At 36.6% G+C, this 20,896-nt stretch overlaps 1 protein-coding gene across 49 annotated transcripts in view; it reads left to right on the forward strand.

Annotated features, from left to right (window-relative positions):
• RIMS2 (regulating synaptic membrane exocytosis 2) overlaps positions 1–20,896 on the forward strand; it is a 612,947-nt gene that overhangs the window by 277,474 nt on the left and 314,577 nt on the right. For all 49 annotated transcript variants that reach the window (XM_058698768.1, XM_058698770.1, XM_058698807.1 and 46 more), the window contains one exon: positions 2,402–3,327. In XM_058698768.1, the coding sequence (XP_058554751.1) occupies positions 2,402–3,327 (926 nt within the window). The remainder of the gene's footprint in view (positions 1–2,401; positions 3,328–20,896) is intronic.

A 20,896-nucleotide genomic window follows, 5' to 3' on the forward strand; every position in this document is an offset into this window, starting at 1 on the left:
ATGTATAATGGGCACACATATATAGGATATTAGGTAGGTTTATGCTCTATTTTGAGTGCTCTGTTTTGATTATGTATTTTATTTTTTTAATGTATTTTTTTAAAATGTTTATATTTGAGACAGAGAGGGCGAGCAGGGGAGGGACAGAGATTGGAGACACAGAATCCAAATTAGGCTTCAGGCTCTGAGATGTCAGCACAGAGCCGGACGAGGGGCTCAAACTCATGGAGCAGTGAGATCGTGACCTGAACCGAAGTCGGCCGCTCAACTGACTGAGCCATCCAGGCACCCCTGATTGTATATTTTAAACCATAGGAGTCTATGGTTTTATGTAGCAAAACCAAAAAGATTCAAGTCCTAAATGTTTTATATGTAAGTGTACATTTACATATCAATGTAAAAAAAAAATCACGTCCACTTGCCTAATCATAAAACATTTAGGAAAACAGACCAGTTCCTTCATTTTCTGTAATACTTTGTCCTTTGTGGTTCTGGGGAGAGTTTACCCTGGCTATACCTTTGTGTGACATTGAAAGGTGGAAGAGTTACAGAAGCCGTTATTGTCCAGCAGCGGTTGCTGGCAGGCACACGGGCAGATGTGAAAGTCTCCGTGGCTCCTGGCAAGCTCCTGTTAATTGACCACCCTCATGCCGTAGGCAGCTGAAATAATTGGTGGCAAACTCCGCAAAGACTCTTGAGATTAACAGCAGCTTTCTAATGAGCATTTTGAGAACTCTTGTCTTTTGTTCTTCAGGCTAAGAACAGCAGCATTAACTTCTCTGGCCTTCACTCCTTTGCTGGTTCCGTTGTGTGGCTTTTGATTCTGTATTAAAGCCCTCACTGTATTAAAGCCTGGAAAACCTAGAGTGACTCCTGTTTTTACTAACCAATCTTAATCGGTACATTGGCAGGTTGCATTTCAGATACAGGGGAAAGAGATTCGACGACACAGAAACTGTAGAGGAGCAGAAGGCTGTTCCTGGGTTGGGTTATTCCACCTGGATCCTTTCTCTGCTCTTGCTTTTAGGTCAAAAAATACATATGTATATACGATATACACACACACACACACACACACACACACACACACCGTGTAAGAAATTCACAACTGAGCTATCCAGTGTTGGTCATCTTTAACTTCAACTGACCCTGCTTTTTTATCGTCTCCCGTTCATATGTCCTGGCAAAAATCTCTGTAATAGTAATTCTCAACTTCTGTCATCTCCCCGCTGCTTTTCGTGGCTAGTGGTTGACATTTAGCTGGGTTTGTGCCAGGGAAGAGGACAGTGTGAACATCTTGTTGACAAAGAGTATTCTGTATGATTATAGGTTCCACTATATTGTACTAGTGTTAGAGGGGCAGGTTGAGAACTTAATATACAGTCTGTTCTTCTGAGGCTCTGAGGAAGTATGAGGGGTCAGATGGGATGACAAAGAGAGGTGTCATTGAGCTGGCCTTAATCTCAGTGAAGATGGAATAAAAATAGCAGTTCTCTGACTTCTGCAAAGATTTTTTTTTTGTTTCTGTGATGAATAAGTCATTATTTTCAGTATGTTTTTGAATTGTGTATCTCAAGTTAGAACAGTAAAGAAAAGTTGGAGATATAATGCTAAGATAAAGATTGAGCTGAACCGGTACTAGGAGTGATATAAGTAGCTGATGAATGAAAAATGATTTTTTTTTTAACATTTTTATTTATTTTCGAGACAGGGAGAGATAGAGCATGAACAGGGGAGGGGCAGAGAGAGAGGGAGACGCAGAATCTGAAACAGGCTCCAGGCTCTGAGCCGTCAGCACAGAGCGCGACGCAGGGCTCGAACTCACGGACCGCGAGATCGTGACCTGAGCCGAAGTCGGCCGCTTAACCGACTGAGCCACCCAGGCGCCCCAAATGAAAAATGATTTTTTAAGAGCCAGCGTTTAGTTTTAGCCAGAAAGTATTCAGCTCTTGAGCCAACTCAGTTTGGCTTCATTATATTTTCAAGTGACTTCGTATCGAGGTGTCAAGAATAGAGAGAATGTCAGGTGGAGTGTTTCAGAGCCTCTGAATAGCAGTTGGGAGATGGTCGAAGTGTATTGAGCAAAGCAAAGAAATCACAGTAAAGTCCATTTTGCAGAAGCAGAGTATGGTGCTGTCTTATTTCAGGGCGTTTTAAGTATATTCCATAGGTAGTGTGCAGGCGCTGAAGCGCCATATCAAAAGTACCTTTAACATTTCCTATTTGAACTGAATAAAATGAATATTAGTAAAACTTTTATTATGGCATGACGGTAAAAAGATTTTTTTTTTAAAGTAGAAGAACTATCAGAATATAATTCGTCATCCTGCCAGTGAATCAGTAAAACGTTGAATTGTTTAGATGTTGCTCTTCTCATCAGTCTTCTTCTTTGGTTACTTAGGACACGAAGTCCCTCAGTATCCAGAGATCAGAATAGAAGATACGACCAAAGAGAAGAAAGAGGAGAATATTCACAATATGCTACTTCAGATAACGCCATGCCGAGATCTCCATCGGATTACGCTGATAGGAGGTCTCAGCGTGAACCTCAGTTTTACGAAGAGTCTGACCATCTAAATTACAGGGACTCCAACAGGAGAAGTCATAGGCATTCCAAAGAATATGTCGTAGATGATGAGGATGTGGAGAGCAGAGATGAATATGAAAGGCAAAGGAGAGAGGAGGAGTACCAGGCGCGCTATCGAAGCGATCCGAATTTGGCCCGGTATCCAGTAAAGCCACAGCCCTATGAAGAACAGATGCGTATTCATGCTGAAGTGTCCCGAGCGAGGCATGAGAGAAGGCATAGTGATGTCTCTTTGGCAAATGCTGAACTGGAAGATTCTAGGATTTCTATGCTGAGGATGGAAAGACCATCAAGGCAGAGATCTATATCTGAACGTAGAGCTGCCATGGAAAATCAGCGATCTTACTCAATGGAAAGAACTCGAGAGGCTCAGGGACCAAGTTCTTATCCACAAAGGACCACAAACCATAGTCCTCCCACCCCGCGGAGGAGTCCGATACCCGTTGATAGACCAGACATGAGACGTACTGACTCACTACGGAAACAGCACCACTTAGATCCCAGCTCTGCTGTGAGGAAAACAAAACGGGAAAAGATGGAAACAATGTTAAGGAACGATTCTCTCAGTTCCGACCAGTCGGAGTCCGTGAGACCTCCACCACCAAAGCCTCATAAATCAAAGAAAGGAGGTAAAATGCGCCAGGTTTCATTGAGCAGTTCAGAGGAGGAATTAGCTTCCACGCCTGAATACACCAGTTGTGATGATGTGGAGATTGAAAGTGAGAGTGTAAGTGAGAAAGGTAAGCACTGGATTCCAATCACACCTTAGCTGTAGTTGATTCCATGAGGGTTTCTTTTTAGGCTGTGTTGGTGATTGACATTTAATAGTTAGATATTACTACCTTTGGAAGTTTCTTAATGGTGCTGGCTATGTGAAGAAAAAATTCACATAAAAGTTTTAAAAAGTGGATATCTTCTGTTATTCTTGTGGAAGAAAAGTCTATTGATTTTTTTTAAACCTATTTTGCTTTGTTTCTGAAAATTTTCTTGCATCACTTGATGCTGTATTAAAAAAATACCTATTACCTATAGTTGTAAATTAGCATTTTGTATGTGTTTCTTTTGGCAGGAAACAATATGTATTTACTCTAGAATAACTGAAAAATTCCTCGAAGTGTACTGAATGAAATACAAACTATCCATAATCTTTTCCCCCAAATATAACCGTTAACATTTTGTTGTATTTCTTCCCTTTTTCCTATGCATGTATATTTTACATGTTTATATATATAATTTTGTTCTGATTTTTTCAACTGATATCATGTCATTAGCTTTTTCCAAAGCCATTAGATGTTCTTCATAAATATGTTTTAAATGCCTGCACTAATCGTCTATTATATAGATGTGTACCACAAACTAACTATTCCTTTATTGGGAGCCATTGCAGTTGCTTCCAATTGCTAGCACAGATAATATTATAATGGTTATCTTTATATAAGAACTTTTGTCTAATACCTGAGAATTTCACAAATACATACTCATGCTTTGATTCTTACAAACTTTTGGTTCGGAATACCAACTTGCTTTCCAGAAAGGTTATAATGCTCCATACTCCTGTCAGATGTGCTTAAGTTTTGTCTCAAGATACCAAATCTTTGCAGTTGCATAGGGTACAAAATGCTCTCTCTCTCTGTCATTTTAATTTGAATTTGGTTGTGCAGTTGAATGTTTTATATGTTTGTTGGTGTTTGATTATCTTCTATGAATTGTCTGTTCATTCCTTTTATTTCTCCTGCCCATGTTCCTATTGGGTATTAATTAGTTTTTCTCTTACTGATTTATAAGAGCTTTTTATATGGTTAGGATTTTTACCCATTTAACTGTCATCTGTTTGAAATGTATTTCCCATTTTGATGTTTCTCTACTAGTTTTCTGTGGCCATTTGGAAATACTGAATTTAATAGAGCTGTTTTTGCATCTATGGTAATTTTTTCCCATTTCTTTTATCTGTAGAAACTCTTTATTCATCCCCAAATCAGTTAAATATTTAGCTGTGTATTTTCTCATGTTTTTATTATTTACTTTTTTAAACTTTAACTTTTTCATCTTTTTGTAACTTATTTTGGTATATGCCAAAATATACCAGATAGGTGAGTATCTGACATGAATCCCCTATACCACCCACCCTCTTGCACGACACACACACAGTTTTCTGGCACCTTTGATGAATAATCGACTTCCTCATGAGAATCAACAGGAATCAATAAATTCAAGAAGGCAGCTAGATATGGAATTAATATGGAATTATTTTGTACTGCACCAAAAATAATTAGTTGGGACAATGAATGAAAAGCAGTTCCCATTCTGCCCAAAAAACAGAAAATGTGATTTTAAAAATAACTAGTAAGAAATTTAAAAAATAACTAATAAGAAAGCTATAAAACTTACTGACTAACATAAAAGAAGATAGTCATTGAGTGAGTAGGTATTCATTTCATGTTCCTAATTGGGAAGGCTAAATATTGTAAAGATGCATGTTTTTTCTAAACAGTGTCTTGGGGTTAATGATATTTTAGGCATAATCCCAATCGGTTCCTGTATTTTATTTTTAAAAGTGAATCTGGAGGGAGGGTGTGCGGGAGAAAAATGTTAACTCTTTTTTTTTTTTCCCCTCTGTGCATTGTAGGCTCCCTGGGGACTAGAGATGGTAAATTAGACCGACAAAAGACAGATTAAGAGAGAAACACGTTTATTATGTGGATTGTGCATACCTGTGGGAGCTTCCAGCTACTTGAAACTTAAAGGGGGTGGTTAGAACTTGGGTTTCTATAGTATCTTAACAAAAGAACAATAGATTTTTAGAGAAATGAAAAGACTAAGGAAAGGGACTTTGAGTTTCTAGGTAGCAAATCATAGGAAGATAAACGTATGAGTGAACTAATGGAAGATGAGGGTTACCTAGTAAAGTTTGTTACACAGACTTCTCTGGAGCCATCTTTTGCCTGGTAGAAGAATTAACTTCTGTCCTTCCTTATAGAGAGGGCAGAGGGGACACATTTACAGATTTATATCATACCTATTTTAGGCTAATAGGGGGAGTGCAAGGAGCTTTTCTTGTATCTGCTTCTTCTCAGTTGCCTTCTGCTCAAAATAATCCTTATGCCAAAGTGGCATATTAAAACAAATAAGTGATAAAAACATAGAAAGTAGCACAAACCAAAGGGGAAGGGGTAAATTATTCAACAAATGGGCTTGGACAAAATGTAAATACAGTGAGGAAAAAAGTTAGACGCTCATTTCATACAAGTTGCATGGAAATTATAAATAATAAGAAAATTGTGTTTATTACAATAGATCTGTAAGAAGAAACTATAGATTTTAATTTTATCATAGAGCATATAGAAAGTTTATTTCCCACAAGCTGTAATACTTCCTTAAGTATAATCAGTAGTCTTTAGTTTGGTCGTTTTCCATGTTTGTCTGAGTATATCATAATATTAAGAGGTAAGAAAAAGATAGCTTGGTTATCTTTAGTGGATTAGTTTAGAATCTGTTACGTACTTCTATTATTCTTTGCTAAAGTAATGTCTTCAGTTTTACTACTTAAAGATATAAGAAATAAACACATAAAAATCTCACATAAATAAAAAGCTATATGAGTTGAATGAAAATTTTATGTTATGCTATTTAGTAGAACTAAAACATTTATCAAATACAGAAAGAAACGAAATGTCATTCACATCTGTATCCTCCCTTACTTGAACTCCTAGTAGACACCTAGACATGGTTCTCCTTCTCATCTGCCTAATAATCTGCTTTACAGGGTATGGTTTCTCCCAACATGTATTTCCAGTAAATAATCGTAATTCAGCTTTGGAGGAAGAAATTTAAATAAAATAACACTTTCCTGTTGGATATTACCCCCAATAATAGTATTCAGGGAGGTGAAGTTATAGCTGTTGAGAGACTGGGACAGAGATTAAACTTTGTCATGACTTTTCATCATGAGAGAGGCATTTTTGGTTGCTTGTGGAAAAAGTATCAGTCTGATTTTGGAATACGCTACTTATAAAGATATCTACCATTGTGATTCATAGCCATCATTGGTAGTTAACTAATGCTTGAAAATTCTTCCTAATAATTAAAAAGGTTTCATTAGCAGCGTTTCCCCCCCATATGCTTATATGTGGACACATCATTTTGATGAGGATCAACCAACTTTTAAAAGATAGTTATTTCCTTGCTTTATTATCGCTAGACTAAATGACCCCAAAGAATGTGTTTAACAACTGAGACATCTTTCTCATTGTCTTTACATTTCTGTCTCTTTTCATTCTTGTGCACAACCTTTCAAAAATGTGGAAAGCAAATTTGGATCACATAATACAAAGTATTAACCAGCATTGTATGGACAGCACCAGGCAGCATTCTTATTGCAGAAGGATTCTTTGCAGGCCCTTGTATGTCATATTACAGCCTCTACAAAACAGCAGGGTCTTTCCTGAGTTTTAAATAATAAAATTCTGTAATTCACAAGAAGCTTATAGTTTAATTTTTTTTTTCCCCTCTGCTGTCCTGTTGGCTAGCCACCTTCTTCTTCTCCTCCTCCTCTTCCTCTTCCTCCTCCTCTTCCTCCTCCTCCTCCTCCTCCTTTTTTCCCCTAACTTCACCTTTATTGGTGTTTGGTGGCTTTGGCTCTTGTCTTATTCATTTGTCATTTGTCTCTTTGGATAGATCTTATTATTCTAAATATACAGAATTTCACTCAAACTTATAATGAATAGATGTCATTTCATTCACTAAGTTCTGTTAAATGCTGCTGATAATTACAGTCTATGAGTGATTGGGCCATTATTCGTGAAACAATAAATGGAGAAGAGCTCTTTATGGAGAAGAGCATGGGTTTTAGAATCAGAGGAGTTTAAATCCTGGCTGTGAAATTCATTAACTGCATGATCTTCTCCTCCCTATTTAACTACTCTAGATCTGTTTCCTTATCTACTAATGTGATAGTGTGTTCATTGTTTGGTAATTTGCCGAAAAATAGATACTAAAAACATTTTTAGATTACTTACTAATGTTCCATGACGGTCAAAAATAGTCAAGACTTTTTTGAGACAACTTTCAAGAGTTTTGAATGAGTGTATCGTCATGGTTACATGGATTGTGGTCATTTATGTTGGTTTTGCCCCTTCTAGGATCTGCCACATGTTGAACTATCCTTGTATTTTTAGGCTAAGAAGAATATACTTTTTAGTTTGTTGAGATATAATTTTGAGACGTAAATCCAATGTGTTGCTAAAGACTAGGCACCTACTTATTCCTTTTTCAGCCAAATGCTTTTTAGTGTCTATTATTTGCAAGATGTTGAGTCGGACCTAGTAGAAAATACAGAGATGAATAAGACATAGTTTCTACCCTGAAGAAATTCAGAGTCTAAAATAACTAGCAACATAAGCCCACTGTATTATAGGTACTTTGGACTTAAGAAAGATTTCCATGTTTTGTAACACTTATCTCTTAACTAGGACATAGTTTGCTTTTCACAGTGCTATATTGATTACTTCCTCATAGTTTGTGTTGGGTTAGAAAATTGCAAACTGATGTTTTTCTTTTTTTTTTTTTTTGTCTTTGGATTATGGAAGGAGAGAAGTCTTAGATTGCTGATGTCATAGTACCTCTGAATCTAATTGTGAGATCTCTCTCTCGAAGTTTAAAGCATATTTTTCATAACCTTTAAAAAGTGCTGTTGACTTTCCAGTTTTGTCTAGTCTCGAGGAGATTTCTCAGTTTCAGTACTATTGAAATCGGGGCTGGATAATTGTTTTTGCAGGACTGTCTTGGGCATCATAAGGAGCTTAGCAGCATCCTTGGCCTCTACCCACTAGATGGTAGTATCATCCCCACCCCCAGTTATGATAATCTAAAATATCTCCAGGTATTGGTACATATCCCTTGTAGGGCAAAGTCCCCCAAAGCCACCTCCACCTTCCACTCTTAACCTCTTCACTTATTTTCCTTCTCTCCTCACTTTTAGAATCAAATGAGAGAGTCATGGCCACCATTTAAAACAAAACAAAACAAAACAAAACAGAGAGGGAGGGAGGGAATGAGGGAGAGAGAGACAGAGCGGGGGGAGGGATTGGAATAGGATAGAGTAGAAAATATCAGAGTGGAGTGCACCGAGTAAGGGTAATTGATCTGTAAAATCGTTTTTCTCTACAGGCGCACAATACAAAATATATATTCCTTACTGTGGATTATGGCCAAAAATGTCTTAAAGCTTTACTCCCTTATAGAATACTTTTGTGATTCACTTGATGCTAGTGTTTCCTGCCTTCCCTCCACCCCCATCTCCTTCTAGACTTGGAGAAAGGTCTACAGATGATGTTCAGTGGCTAATTGATGTATTGTAAACACAATACGTTTTCTTATTTGATATATTTTAATCTTAGTATTATAATGCAATGTGTTTTTCACTTTAATTACATAGTCATGTTGTCAGTCAGTTGCCCAACTCACAAAATTCAGTTTGATTTTTTTAGAGAGCAGTGAGATCATTGTGAAGAGTTTGAATTTCCTCTGTCTTTCAGGTTCTAACCTGACCTATTTTACTTGGTTGTTACAGATCTCTTTTATTTCTTTGTAAAATCTTGAGGGACTGGGCTGGTAAATGTTAGCATACATGTATATGGCAATCTTTTAAGTTATAAATTAGGAAAATGTTTGATTCAATTATTAGACTCTTGAAAGTAGCACATCCTTTGGCTTATTTTGGAGAAGGAGTGAGTGGAGATGTAAAGGTGGAGCAAATTGGGGAACAGACCCAGAACAGGAAAAAGGGAAGATAGACTGCAAATCTCCAGATACAAGCATGAGTCTTAACGTATGAAAAACAAACTCTAAAGAAATCAGCTTTATAAATAAAGCTTTCTCTCAAAAAATAAATCAACATTTAAAAAAATTTAAAAATACTAATGATGAAATATGTTTTGTAGATAGAAAAATATAAAGCTTTGTGAAAAACAAATTATTCATTGATACACATAATAGAACAAAATACCTTTAATGCTGCACAAGCCAATTATGTTTGAGTTAAAAAAGCATCGAAATAGCAGAAAAGTTGGGTCTAAGACTAATTCAATATTTCAAGCAGTATTCAATAAATTCATCCATCCATTCTTTATTTGGTTCAACTAGGATATATTAAATGTCAATAATCTATAGTACTAGAATATGAAACATGAAATATGAAAATATTTTTATGACCCTAGAATTGCTTTTTTATGGAACACAAGTAAGAGCTTGTGCTATAAATTTGACTGCATTTATGCTAGCTGGCTCATCCAAGAAAATTATACATGGGTGTGGATTTTGTTTTTGTTAGCTCATGCTAGAAGCGATCTGTTTTCCTTTCTAGGATATATCCCTGAGAAGAGCTTTTTCAGGAAATATTTGGGATATGTTTCAAAGCAGACACATAGCTCAAATTATTGCCATATATAACCCCATTCTCCCTGGAACAGATTATCTGCCTCTTTTTATGGGGCTTAGCTTTGTTAAGAACTCTTTCAGAAGCGATTAAAGTGAGCCTGACATAATAAAGTTCAAGTATGGATTCCTGCTGTGTAAGATTGATGTTAGTTTTATTAACAGAGGACCTAATGAAATAAAGGTAAAGGTTTAATTTCATAGGAATCTAAGATGCTCCTGATACTTTTGTACAAATCTTGAAATAATAATTATAAATAATTCATGGAATGGACTGTGGAATAAAATAGTAGGATCTATGAAAATCACAAACTTTAGTCAATGACTAAAACAATAACAATTTAGACTATATGTAAGAAGAAGGGTGTCAAAATAAAGAAGTGGCTAAAAGAGAATAAAAGATGTTAAAATTGTGGGTTAAAAGTAAATAGATATGAATTAAATATTTTCCAGTCTCTTCAAGCCAAATGTATTTTATATCTTATAAATGTAGATATAAAATGATTATATTTTACAAAACAGTACACATATTCAGAAGTGTGTGTGTGTGTGTGTGTGTGTGTGTGTATTTATGTGCAGTGTTAAAGAGCAGACTGAGCTTTAAATTTTATTCTTTAAAATTTTTTTAAATTTATTTTTGAGAGAGAGAGAGACAGAGCACAAGCCGAGGAGGGGCAGAGAGAGAGGGAGACACAGAATCCATAGCAGGCTCCAGACTCTGATCTGTCAGCACAGAGCCCAGTGCAGGGCTAGAACTCACAAACTATGAGATCATGACCTGAGCTGAAGTTGGAAGCTTAACCTACTGAGCCACCCAGGTGCCCCTAAATTTTATTCTTAGAGATGATTCTATAAGCTACTTTATTTCAGCACATCCTGCACATGTTGAGAATTTTTTAAAGAAAAAATTTATTTACCATGGGACTGCTAACCTGTGCTTTGTAATTAAAGATACCTAGGGTTTGGGGTGCCTGGGTGGCTCAGATGGCTAAGTGTCTGACTCTTGATCTCAGCTCAGGTCTTGATCTCAGGGTGGTGAGTTCAAGCCCTGTGTTGGGTCCATGCTTGGTGTGCAGTCTACGTTATGTATATATAACGTAGACTGCACACCAAGCAGTGTGTGTGTATGTATATATATATACATACACACACACACACACACACATATATATATATATATATATATATATATATATATATATATACATATACATGTATATGTATATGTATATATATATATACACATATACACCTAGGGTTTAATTAACCTGGAATTTGTGTCTCTTATCCTCTTCTTGAGATGGTAGCAGAGGGTGACTCTCCAAATTTTACTAAGGAAACAGAAAATATGTGGTTCTAATTTTTTTTAATTTTCTCTTTTTAAAGTTTATTAATTTTAAGGGGGGCAGAGAGAATGAGACAGAATTCTAACCACAGAATTCTGTGCTGTTAGTGCAGAGCCCCATGTAGGGCTTGAACTCACACACTCACATGAGATCATGACCTGAGCCAATATTAAAGTCAGATGTTTAACTGACTGTACCACCCAGCCACCCCTGTATTTTTTAATGATAGAATTGACATTTCTTTTCTTTTGCAGTTTTACTTCTCTATTGCGAGTCTCTATTTATTGAGTCATTGTCATCATATTTCCCTGTGATTCCTGGACATGGTTTTTTTAAACATATTTTTAATAGCTGCTTTAAAACCTTTTTAATAGCTGTTAAATCTAACATCTGTGTCCACGCAGAGTTAGTTTTTTGTGTCCTTTTTTCCTGGTTATGAGTCACACTTTCCTTTCTTTGCATGCCTCATAATTTTTGGTTGAAAACTGGACATTTAAATGATGTATTGTAATGACCCTGATTTCTTATTCATTTTCCTGAGGATTGTCTTGACTTTCTTTTCTTTTCCTTTTTCATTTTAAATCTGTCCCCAGTGTGGTATATATCTACTGATCTCCCTGCTCAGTTTGTTTTACTAAAGTGTGTGTGTGTGTGTGTGTGTGTGTGTGTGTGTGTGTGTGTGTGTGTCTCCACTTTCCTACAGGTCATTCCTGTGTCTGCATAGACTAGTTGTTAGCCAAAGATTTGGGTAGAAGTCATGCTTTTAAGTATTTTGAGTTTGTAAGGCTTCTACCCTTGGCCAATCAATCTGTGTATAGTGTGGGGACACCTTCAAAGTTCAGCCAGTTCTCAGGTCACTCTTAGGTTTTACTTCCTACCAGGCTCTTTGGACATCTCCCTGAACATGATATCATTTCCTAGTCAGCCTGAAAGTGTGGACAGTTTTTCTAGATTTTCTCTGTGGGTCTATTGATTCCAGTGTCTCCCTGTAAAATTTCTGGTTGGTTTGCCATTTACCCTATATGGGACTGCAGTCTTAGACTAGTAAAACTGCTCGTTTTCTGTTTGTTTCCTATTGACTTTGCCTCTTCTAGGTGACAGAGCCATGGGTTTTCATTCCTACCCCAAATCGAGTAGAAAAGGTATGGGAGCAGAGCTTCTGGTCCTGCCAGACAGCCCCACACTGCTATTGATCCTTTCTATAAACCCCTTCTTTTGTATGCACTATGCCAGAAGAGGGTTTTGGGAACAATCCCAGGTAAGAAGGTAATAGACTTCTGTTGTTATTATCTGAACTTCCAGCAGTGTTTCACAATGTTTTCTGTGTCTTTGATTTCCACAGCCATGCAATGGTTGTTTTTAATAATTTCATCTAGATTTGTACTTGGTTTTCATGAAGAGAACTAGTTAATACTTCATGCCAGGACTCCTCCCTCTCATGATTTTGTGAGTGCGGAATTCAGACAGGATTCAGTTGGGTAGTATTTCTTCTTCGTGTGGTGTTACTGAGTTTAATTGCTAGAGTTTCATGGGTAGGATGGGCTGTTCTGGTTCAAGATGCCTTCACTTCCATATCCGGCACCGTGGCAGGCATGGTTGGAAGACTGCTCAGCTGGGATTCTGAACCAACACGCGTACATCTGGTCTCTTCAACACAGCAGTTTCTAGTTAGTTGGACTTTTTATATGGTGGCCCAGGGCTGACAGAGATAAACTTACAAAATACTATTTATTTTGATGTAGCTTTGAAGTCATGCAGCATCGTTCTTGACATATTCTATTGGTTACAAACAAGATAGAATACATATAATGGGAGAAGTCTACAAAAGGGCATGAACACTCTGAGACATAGCTCACTAAGGCACCATCCTTGGAGTCTAGCTACCATAAGGGCTTTAATAATGTGATACACAGATTTGTGTGTGTGTGCACTCATTCCCATGATACTAGTAGTTGGCATGTAAGTCTGGGCTATCTGCACAGGCAGTTTATTTATATCCCCTGGTCTTACTTATGCTCAAACATGGATACCTCGTTTCTATCTTATAACAGATTGTTGTTTGGCATGTCCAACCTTTTGATTTGTTGAGCCTGACAGACCTTAGCTTATGTTGGGCACTTCTGGCCGTTTGGTCACTTGATCAGATCTTTGTCCCTACCGGGGCCAGGAGCATACCAGGGGCAATTTTTCAGTGTAATTCTCCTCTGCAGGCTGCATGGTCTTGATCCACAAACCTAGGAGTGTACATCCTGATTCCCCTATTGAGGCTTGCCATATATTTCATAATCATCTTTCCCCACCATTGATGCTTCTCATAGAACACCTTCTACTGCATCATATAGCCCAGTGTCAGGGCTGCTTGCCCTATAGCCTGAACTTAATCTGGAGCTGCTTCTTGCTCTGGGTTCCATTTAAAGCCAACAACCTTCTATAATTCTTGGTGAATGAATCAAACCAGTATTCTCCAGTGTGAAATATGTTGTCTTCAGAATCCACAGACTGTCTACCAGCCATTGGGCTTTTTTTCCTCATTGGTGGTCGGTGCAAGTTGTAAGAACTTTTCTTTTGCTTTGGAGGGGTGATCTGCCATGCCCATGACCATTGGGTCCCTAAATATTTCTCTCATGTTATGGGCTCCTGAATCTTTGTAGGACTTCTCTTCCACCCTCTGGAGAACATGTGTCTAAACAAGTTCTCCAATATAGTTGCCACTTCTTTCTCACTGACATAGTGAACCAATATGATGTTCTGTGGGGGGTCCCTATGGCCTGAGTTTTGGGGGGCTATATTATGATAGAAGACAGTAGAATTAGTATAACTCTGGGGAAGGCTGTCAATATGTATTCTTGTCAATTCCAGGAACATGTGAAGGATTCAAGTCTTTCTTGATAAGGATGGGAAAACACATTTGCTACTTCAGTGACTTCATATCATATACTTGAGTCCATATTAATTGTCTCTAGAAAGAATACCACTTGGCATATCAACCTCAACCAGGGCCATGACTTTGTTGAGTTTACGGTACTCCACTGACATTTCCAGGATGTGTTGATGCATCTGTTTTTTAGGTGCCACCCTGGTAAATTAAAGGGAGGATATAATGTGAGCCATCATGTTTGAATCCTTGGTTTTTAGTTTACTCCTTACTGATTGGGGAGGGCATTTTCAGAGGCTTTCACATAACTTTTCCCATTTGATAGTCCTTAACCCCACAGGCTCAGGGACATTAGTTTTTACAAATACCAAGTCTGTCCACTTGGGGACTGCTGCAGTTACTACTGTAATGACTGGATGACTTGGTAACAACAACTGTGAGGGAATAAGGGCAGAAAGACTTGGAAAAGAGAAGTTAAATTGTGGACAGGTGCTTCAGCTAAACCCCCATTTTGAAGCTGGATAGATCTTCAGACATGACCTAATTGACAAAGGGGTCAGAAGGGCTGGACATGGCTACCCGCTGGGGAGGGAGCATGACTTTGGGCAAGGCAGGTTTTGGCCTGGATATATTTCTTGGGTGAAGGACTCAGCTTAAGCACTGAGCATGCAACACCTGGGGCAGCTTGAGGAATGAGTGCAATTCTGGATGGTATACAACAGCATCCAATAAGATTTTCTTCTCAAAATTACCCGTTATTTTTCAAGAGGGATATAACAATTTTAAGCATCACTTACTCATATACCCTTCTGAAACTGAGGGAAATTTTTCTAGAGGTCTCCTCTGTAGACTATATATATATATATACATATATATATGTATATGTATATATACATATATATACATATATATAATTTTGTGTGTGTGGGGGGGGGGAATGTGTGTGTGCACCATAATTGCTACTCATGCCAGCTCCAAACTAATCACTGACAAAAGACTTAGAATTAAGTCTTAAATTAAGACTTAATTAAGTCTTAAAATGGCTTAGCGTTCACCATTTTAAGGGGATAGGAAATGACTGTTGGATAAATAACCAATTTGTCTGCCGGAGATATTCATTGTAAGGATTAGAATAGTGCGAAAGTGGGAACACTTCAGATGTCCTAAAATAGTGTGATCCAGCTCGCTTGCACCAGCTTGTGAGAACCAGTTGTATGCGTGTCTTCTCAACTCCACATTCGATGACAGCTCAAAATTAGCTGACGTGGAAGGATTTGCGCCATAGAGAGAGACAAATGTTACAAAACAGGGCCTGTTTTTGTCCCAGAAAACTGGTAGTTAATTAATCACACCACTGATATCTATTTGAAGTTGTGATCACCTGTGGAGACCATGGTAACAAGGAAAATTGTCCAGGATATATTGTAAACTTTTTTAGAAGCTCAATTGAAAGTTTTATCTGTTATGTTAAAATGACTTTTGCGTATAGAACTGGAAAAAAATAAGGATAAATTAGAAGTTTTATTTGTCGGAGCAATAGTTCGTAGGGAAAATTTCATGTAGGATTTCATTAGTGTGACTATAATGTCTGTGTAATAACCATGAAAAAAGGGAGCTCTGTTGATTAAATTCTCTTACTGTATTCCATTTTTAGTGATCATCCCCCTGCCCCATATAATCTCAGGGTGCATATCAAAAATATTATAAATATCATCTTATGTACAGACTAGGTCATGCTTAATGCCTAAAACATGTAAAAAAAAAAACTATATAACAGCATTCTTTTCTCCATAACATTTTTCTCACAACTCCATCAAATTTCTAAGGTGTTGAATTTTCATGTTTTATGCCTCATCTTCCCTCATACTTGATTTAAATCACATAAAATTAAATTAGTCCTTCATTTATTATCTTCTTTTACTATGTATGGCTTACACAGATCACATAACTTCCCAGGATATTTTACAAGTTGGTAATGAGTATTGAACACGGTAGCAATCTTTTCAGGAAATTCTAAGACTAACATTGATATGGAACCTAATAGGACAATATTTTATTCCTTGAGAAAACTGTAGACAGGCTGCTTAAATGATTACTTACCCAAACATTTTTTGAAATGTTGATATCAAAGTATATCAGGTAGTCTCCTCACTGATTTTTTTTTCTGTCACATGCAATGCCACTCTATCTAAAAAAGGAATTTCAGTATATTATGAAATGGCCATTAGCACACAATTAAGTTTTCAAAAGAAAGCTTTCCATCTCCAAAAGGTAGAAAACAAAAATGAATTAAAATTCCAGATTCAAATATTAGCTTGCAAATATGTAAAATAATAAATGTTTTTTTGGCATGCCAAATGAAAATTTTCCCTTCTCTGCCTATTTATTAAGAAGTCAAATGGATGCACGTGTAATGCTGGTATTACGAAACTACCATATTGGATTACATTTGTCTGTGGTGAAAAAGTGTTTAATAACATCTTTCAAACAAGACAAAGAACATTTTGAACTATAGGTTAGGCAAATATACTCAAACATAGATGAGATGTTCTGACCATTGTCTAATTTCTATTCCATAATTGAAAAGGTTGACAATCACTTTGATAGAATTATCCAAATGAAATAGTGAACAAAAACACGCTAAACGCAGACTAAATAGTCTTCACCTAATTTATTCGGAGTCACCTGGAATTGTTTCTATAACTTAATTATACTTAGCTATGTTCTGAAAAAATTCTTGTCCTCACAATTTATTCTTTAATTACCTATTTCTGAAATTTGTGCCGCAATTATAGTTTTCAGATGCCCCTCACCATACTCTGTGCTCTCTTTTTCTCTATCTCTCTGCCACCTATTTTCCCTCCTGCTCTCCTAGTCTTTTCTCCTTCTGCTTCTCTGTTGCCTATTCCCATTTCATGGACTTAACATTTTTGTGTGGTGTCTTCTGTCAATATTTATTATTTTTTAGGTATGCTAATAAATTGCATATCACTTTATTTAATCCAATCCTCATTTGAAAGATAAGTCTATTTTATATAAACCACATATTAAGGAACAGGTTCTATAATGAAACACTTCTGATGTTAGAAAATTAGAAGGGCTACTATAGGGACTTTCTGTTTAGTATTAGGCTACCTTGAGAACTAGAGAGAAAAAGGATAATATGTTATACAACCTAATGCCTAGCCCTCTCTCTCGTGCCTGAAAATTTCCTTTTGGTAGACCTCATATTGAAATTAATATTATATTTAAGTTTTAAATTTAAATGTGAATTTCCCCAAGATGCAAGATATTTTGAGATCACACTGTACATGCGTGCTAACCTGACACACAACTTTTGTTACCTAACTTCACAATAAGTTATGTGAAAAAAAGAGCTATTTACCACAAAAAAATATTTCATGTCACCTTCATTACTTCACATCGTTTTAATTATGTTAAGTAGCTAATTGGAAGTATATAATGTCACTGGATATTATGTTTGAATTTACATGTTATTTCTTAGTAATAGCCTTCACTGCATTAGCTATTGAAACACTTTTAAACCTGTCCAGGAAAAAACAAAAAAGGATAACAAACTATTTAGTTCTATGAATTATACCTGTCAGCACATTGGAAATTTATTATCTTATTATGAAAACATATTTAAGAAACCATGCTTAATGTTTTTTATATAAAGTTATTGAATTTTATTCTGTTTTGTAATGACTTCCAGTTGTTTAAAATTGTATAAATATGATTTTGAAAATATTCATAAGAATAAAGACCCAAATCAGATAATTAATATTCCCATTGTAAATGCCATGTAAAGATTTACGGAAGAGAAAGGAAAATTAGAATTAATCCTAATGTAGGAAGTCATTAAAGAGACAACTATTAGGTTTCAGATAGAAGAATCTAGTTTAGGGGAGCCTGGCTGGTTCAGTTGATTGAACATGTGACTCTTGATCTCAGGGTCGTGAGTTCAGGCCCCATGTTGGGTATAGAGCTTACTTAAAAAACAAACAAACAAACAAACAAACAAACCCAGAAGCTAGTTTAATATAGAATATACAGTGTTGCTAGAGAAAACTAATTTCTGCTTAACCCTCAGTTAAACAAGCATTGTGATATCAACACTCTCTCAAACCCAAGTTTCAAATTCTGTTTATTTACTTTGTGCTCATTGCATTGGTGCTGTGCTAAGTGCTATGCATTAGATCAACATAACATGATCCTTGGGAGATAAGCATGTAAGCAAACAAGAGCATAAAATATGATGGATATGAAAATAACTAAACATCGGACATAGATGTAATTCAGAGAAAGTAGAGAGACTTCTACCTTGACTTCTCAGGGAGGACTTTGTAGAGGAGGTGCCATGTGCATTGGGTTTTGAAGGTTAAATAGCATTTTCCAAAACAAGTATGGGATGGGGATAGGTGGTGATTCTACACAGTGGAACATAAGCATTGTGTCAGTAGGAACGACTTTTATGGAGTACTTATCATTTGCCAGGCACTGCTTAGCACTGAGGGGAGGAGGGCATATACAATGACAAAAGACCTTTTATCTTTCTTCAAGAAATTTGTAGTTTGAGAAATTTTTGAAATGAGTCTTTATAAGCTGCATATTGTAATATTTTGCATTTCAGTGGACTTGTTCTATATATACATTGTTTTTTTTTATAAAGTCAACGATACCACCTCTCTTCTGAAACCATGAGTGACTCAATTAGGAAAGTTGTACTCTGGTATCAGATGGCCTGGGTTAAAATCCCAGTTCCTTGAGCAGTTTTGTTTTGTACGTTTTAACTTATTTGTACCTCATTTGCCACATCTGTAAATACATGTTATAATAATAGCAGTTACTCCACATGGTTGTTAAAAAGGCTAAATGGGTTAATATTATCTATTTTAACAAAAATAAAAATAACGCCATACTAAAAATACTGTTCTAAAATGTGTTTTCCTGACTTAGTAATATCATCATTCATTTTACGTGTCAGCCTGATTCTTTGTAAAAACTTTCCAGTAATTTCTATTTGACATACATTTTCCCCAGACATTTTCTGTTATGAAGAATGCCAAAATGATAGTTCTCACTCAGTTTAAATATTCTGTACTTCAAGTTCTGATAGTTCCCTATATGTCTACAACCAACAATTAATTTATCAATTTTTTAAAACACTGTCATTAAAATGGTTAATACTGTACTTACATTTTAACTAGAAAGTTAAGGTTTAAATTATGTTTTCTATTACCAAGAAATAGATAAGTACTATCTCAGTTGTATTCATTTGGATATGTTTGAGAGAGTTAAATACATGATGTTTGGAATGAAAAAAACAGGAAAGTGAAAGAAATTTATAAGCTGTGGAGGAGCTGGTATGGTTGATAGGTTTATTAATTATCCTTTTTTTTTAAATTTTTTTTTTTAACGTTTATTTATTTTTGAGACAGAGAGAGACAGAGCATGAACAGGGGAGGGGCAGAGAGAGAGGGAGACACAGAATCTGAAACAGGCTCCAGGCTCTGAGCTGTCAGCACAGAGCCCGATGCGGGGCTCGAACTCACGGACCGCGAGATCGTGACCTGAGCCGAAGTCGGCCGCTTAACCGACTGAGCCACCCAGGCGCCCCAAATTATCCTTTTTTTTTTTTTTTTTTATGGAGAGGCAGAAAGAACAATGGATTGAAGACACAGGTGCTCTTCTGGGCTCTGTTAGTGACCCCACTGTAATCTTAGGAAGGTTATTGAATTTTCTGGGCTTCAATTTTCTCTTTAAAATGAGGAAAATAGACTCATTCCATATTTTTAAAACTGTGCTCAATGAAGCACCAGATATCTGTGCTAATATTTCAAGAACTACTGAAGAGGCTATGAGGGTATGTCCAAATGGGCGAGCATCTGGATGTTCTACTTTGTTTCAACCAAATTTTGTTCTTAACCTTTTATATTTGGGGGGTTTGTTAGGAAGGAGGCTCCATTGCATAAAGAAGTGTGAAAGCGACTAGATTTGCTATTTTAATTCATTAGTCAATTTATTCAGCTAATGTTTATGTTCCAGGTACCACTTTATATGGCAGAGTCTATAACAGTTGAAAAAAAATAATAATTAAATAAAAAGAGACAAATTTCCCGAGGTCAGAGGCCAGATCATGCAGGGCTCTGTAAGTCATTGCAAAAACTTCGGTTTCACTCTAGGTGACATGAGAAACCATTGGAAAGTTCTGAGTAACAAATGACTTAGGCTGACTTACCTTTTGAGGAGGTACCTCTCTTGATGCTATATTGAAAATAGAATGGAGAGGAACAAAGATAGTATGAAGGGAGAACAGTGAGGAGGCTAATCCGATACATAATGGGAGACGGTGGTTGTACCAAATTGGTAGCGGTGGGGCTGAAGAGAGGTAGTTGGATTTTGGATATATTTTGAAAATAACAGCCAACGAATTTTCTGATGGTTTAGAGGTGGGTCGTGAACGGAAAAGAGTTGTGAGTGAAGGATTACCGCAAAGATTTTTGTCTGAGGAAGTGGAAGGAAGGACTTGCTATTAAATAACATAAGGAAATTGTGACAAACACAGATTTTGTTTTTGCGGGGGCGTGGGGGAGGTTCAGGGGTTCAGTTTTGTCCATATTAATTTTGACTTTGCTATTAGATATTCAAGTGGAA

This window comes from Neofelis nebulosa, chromosome 14 (genome assembly GCF_028018385.1).
Source record: "Neofelis nebulosa isolate mNeoNeb1 chromosome 14, mNeoNeb1.pri, whole genome shotgun sequence".
Classification (NCBI taxonomy): Eukaryota; Metazoa; Chordata; class Mammalia; order Carnivora; family Felidae; genus Neofelis; species Neofelis nebulosa.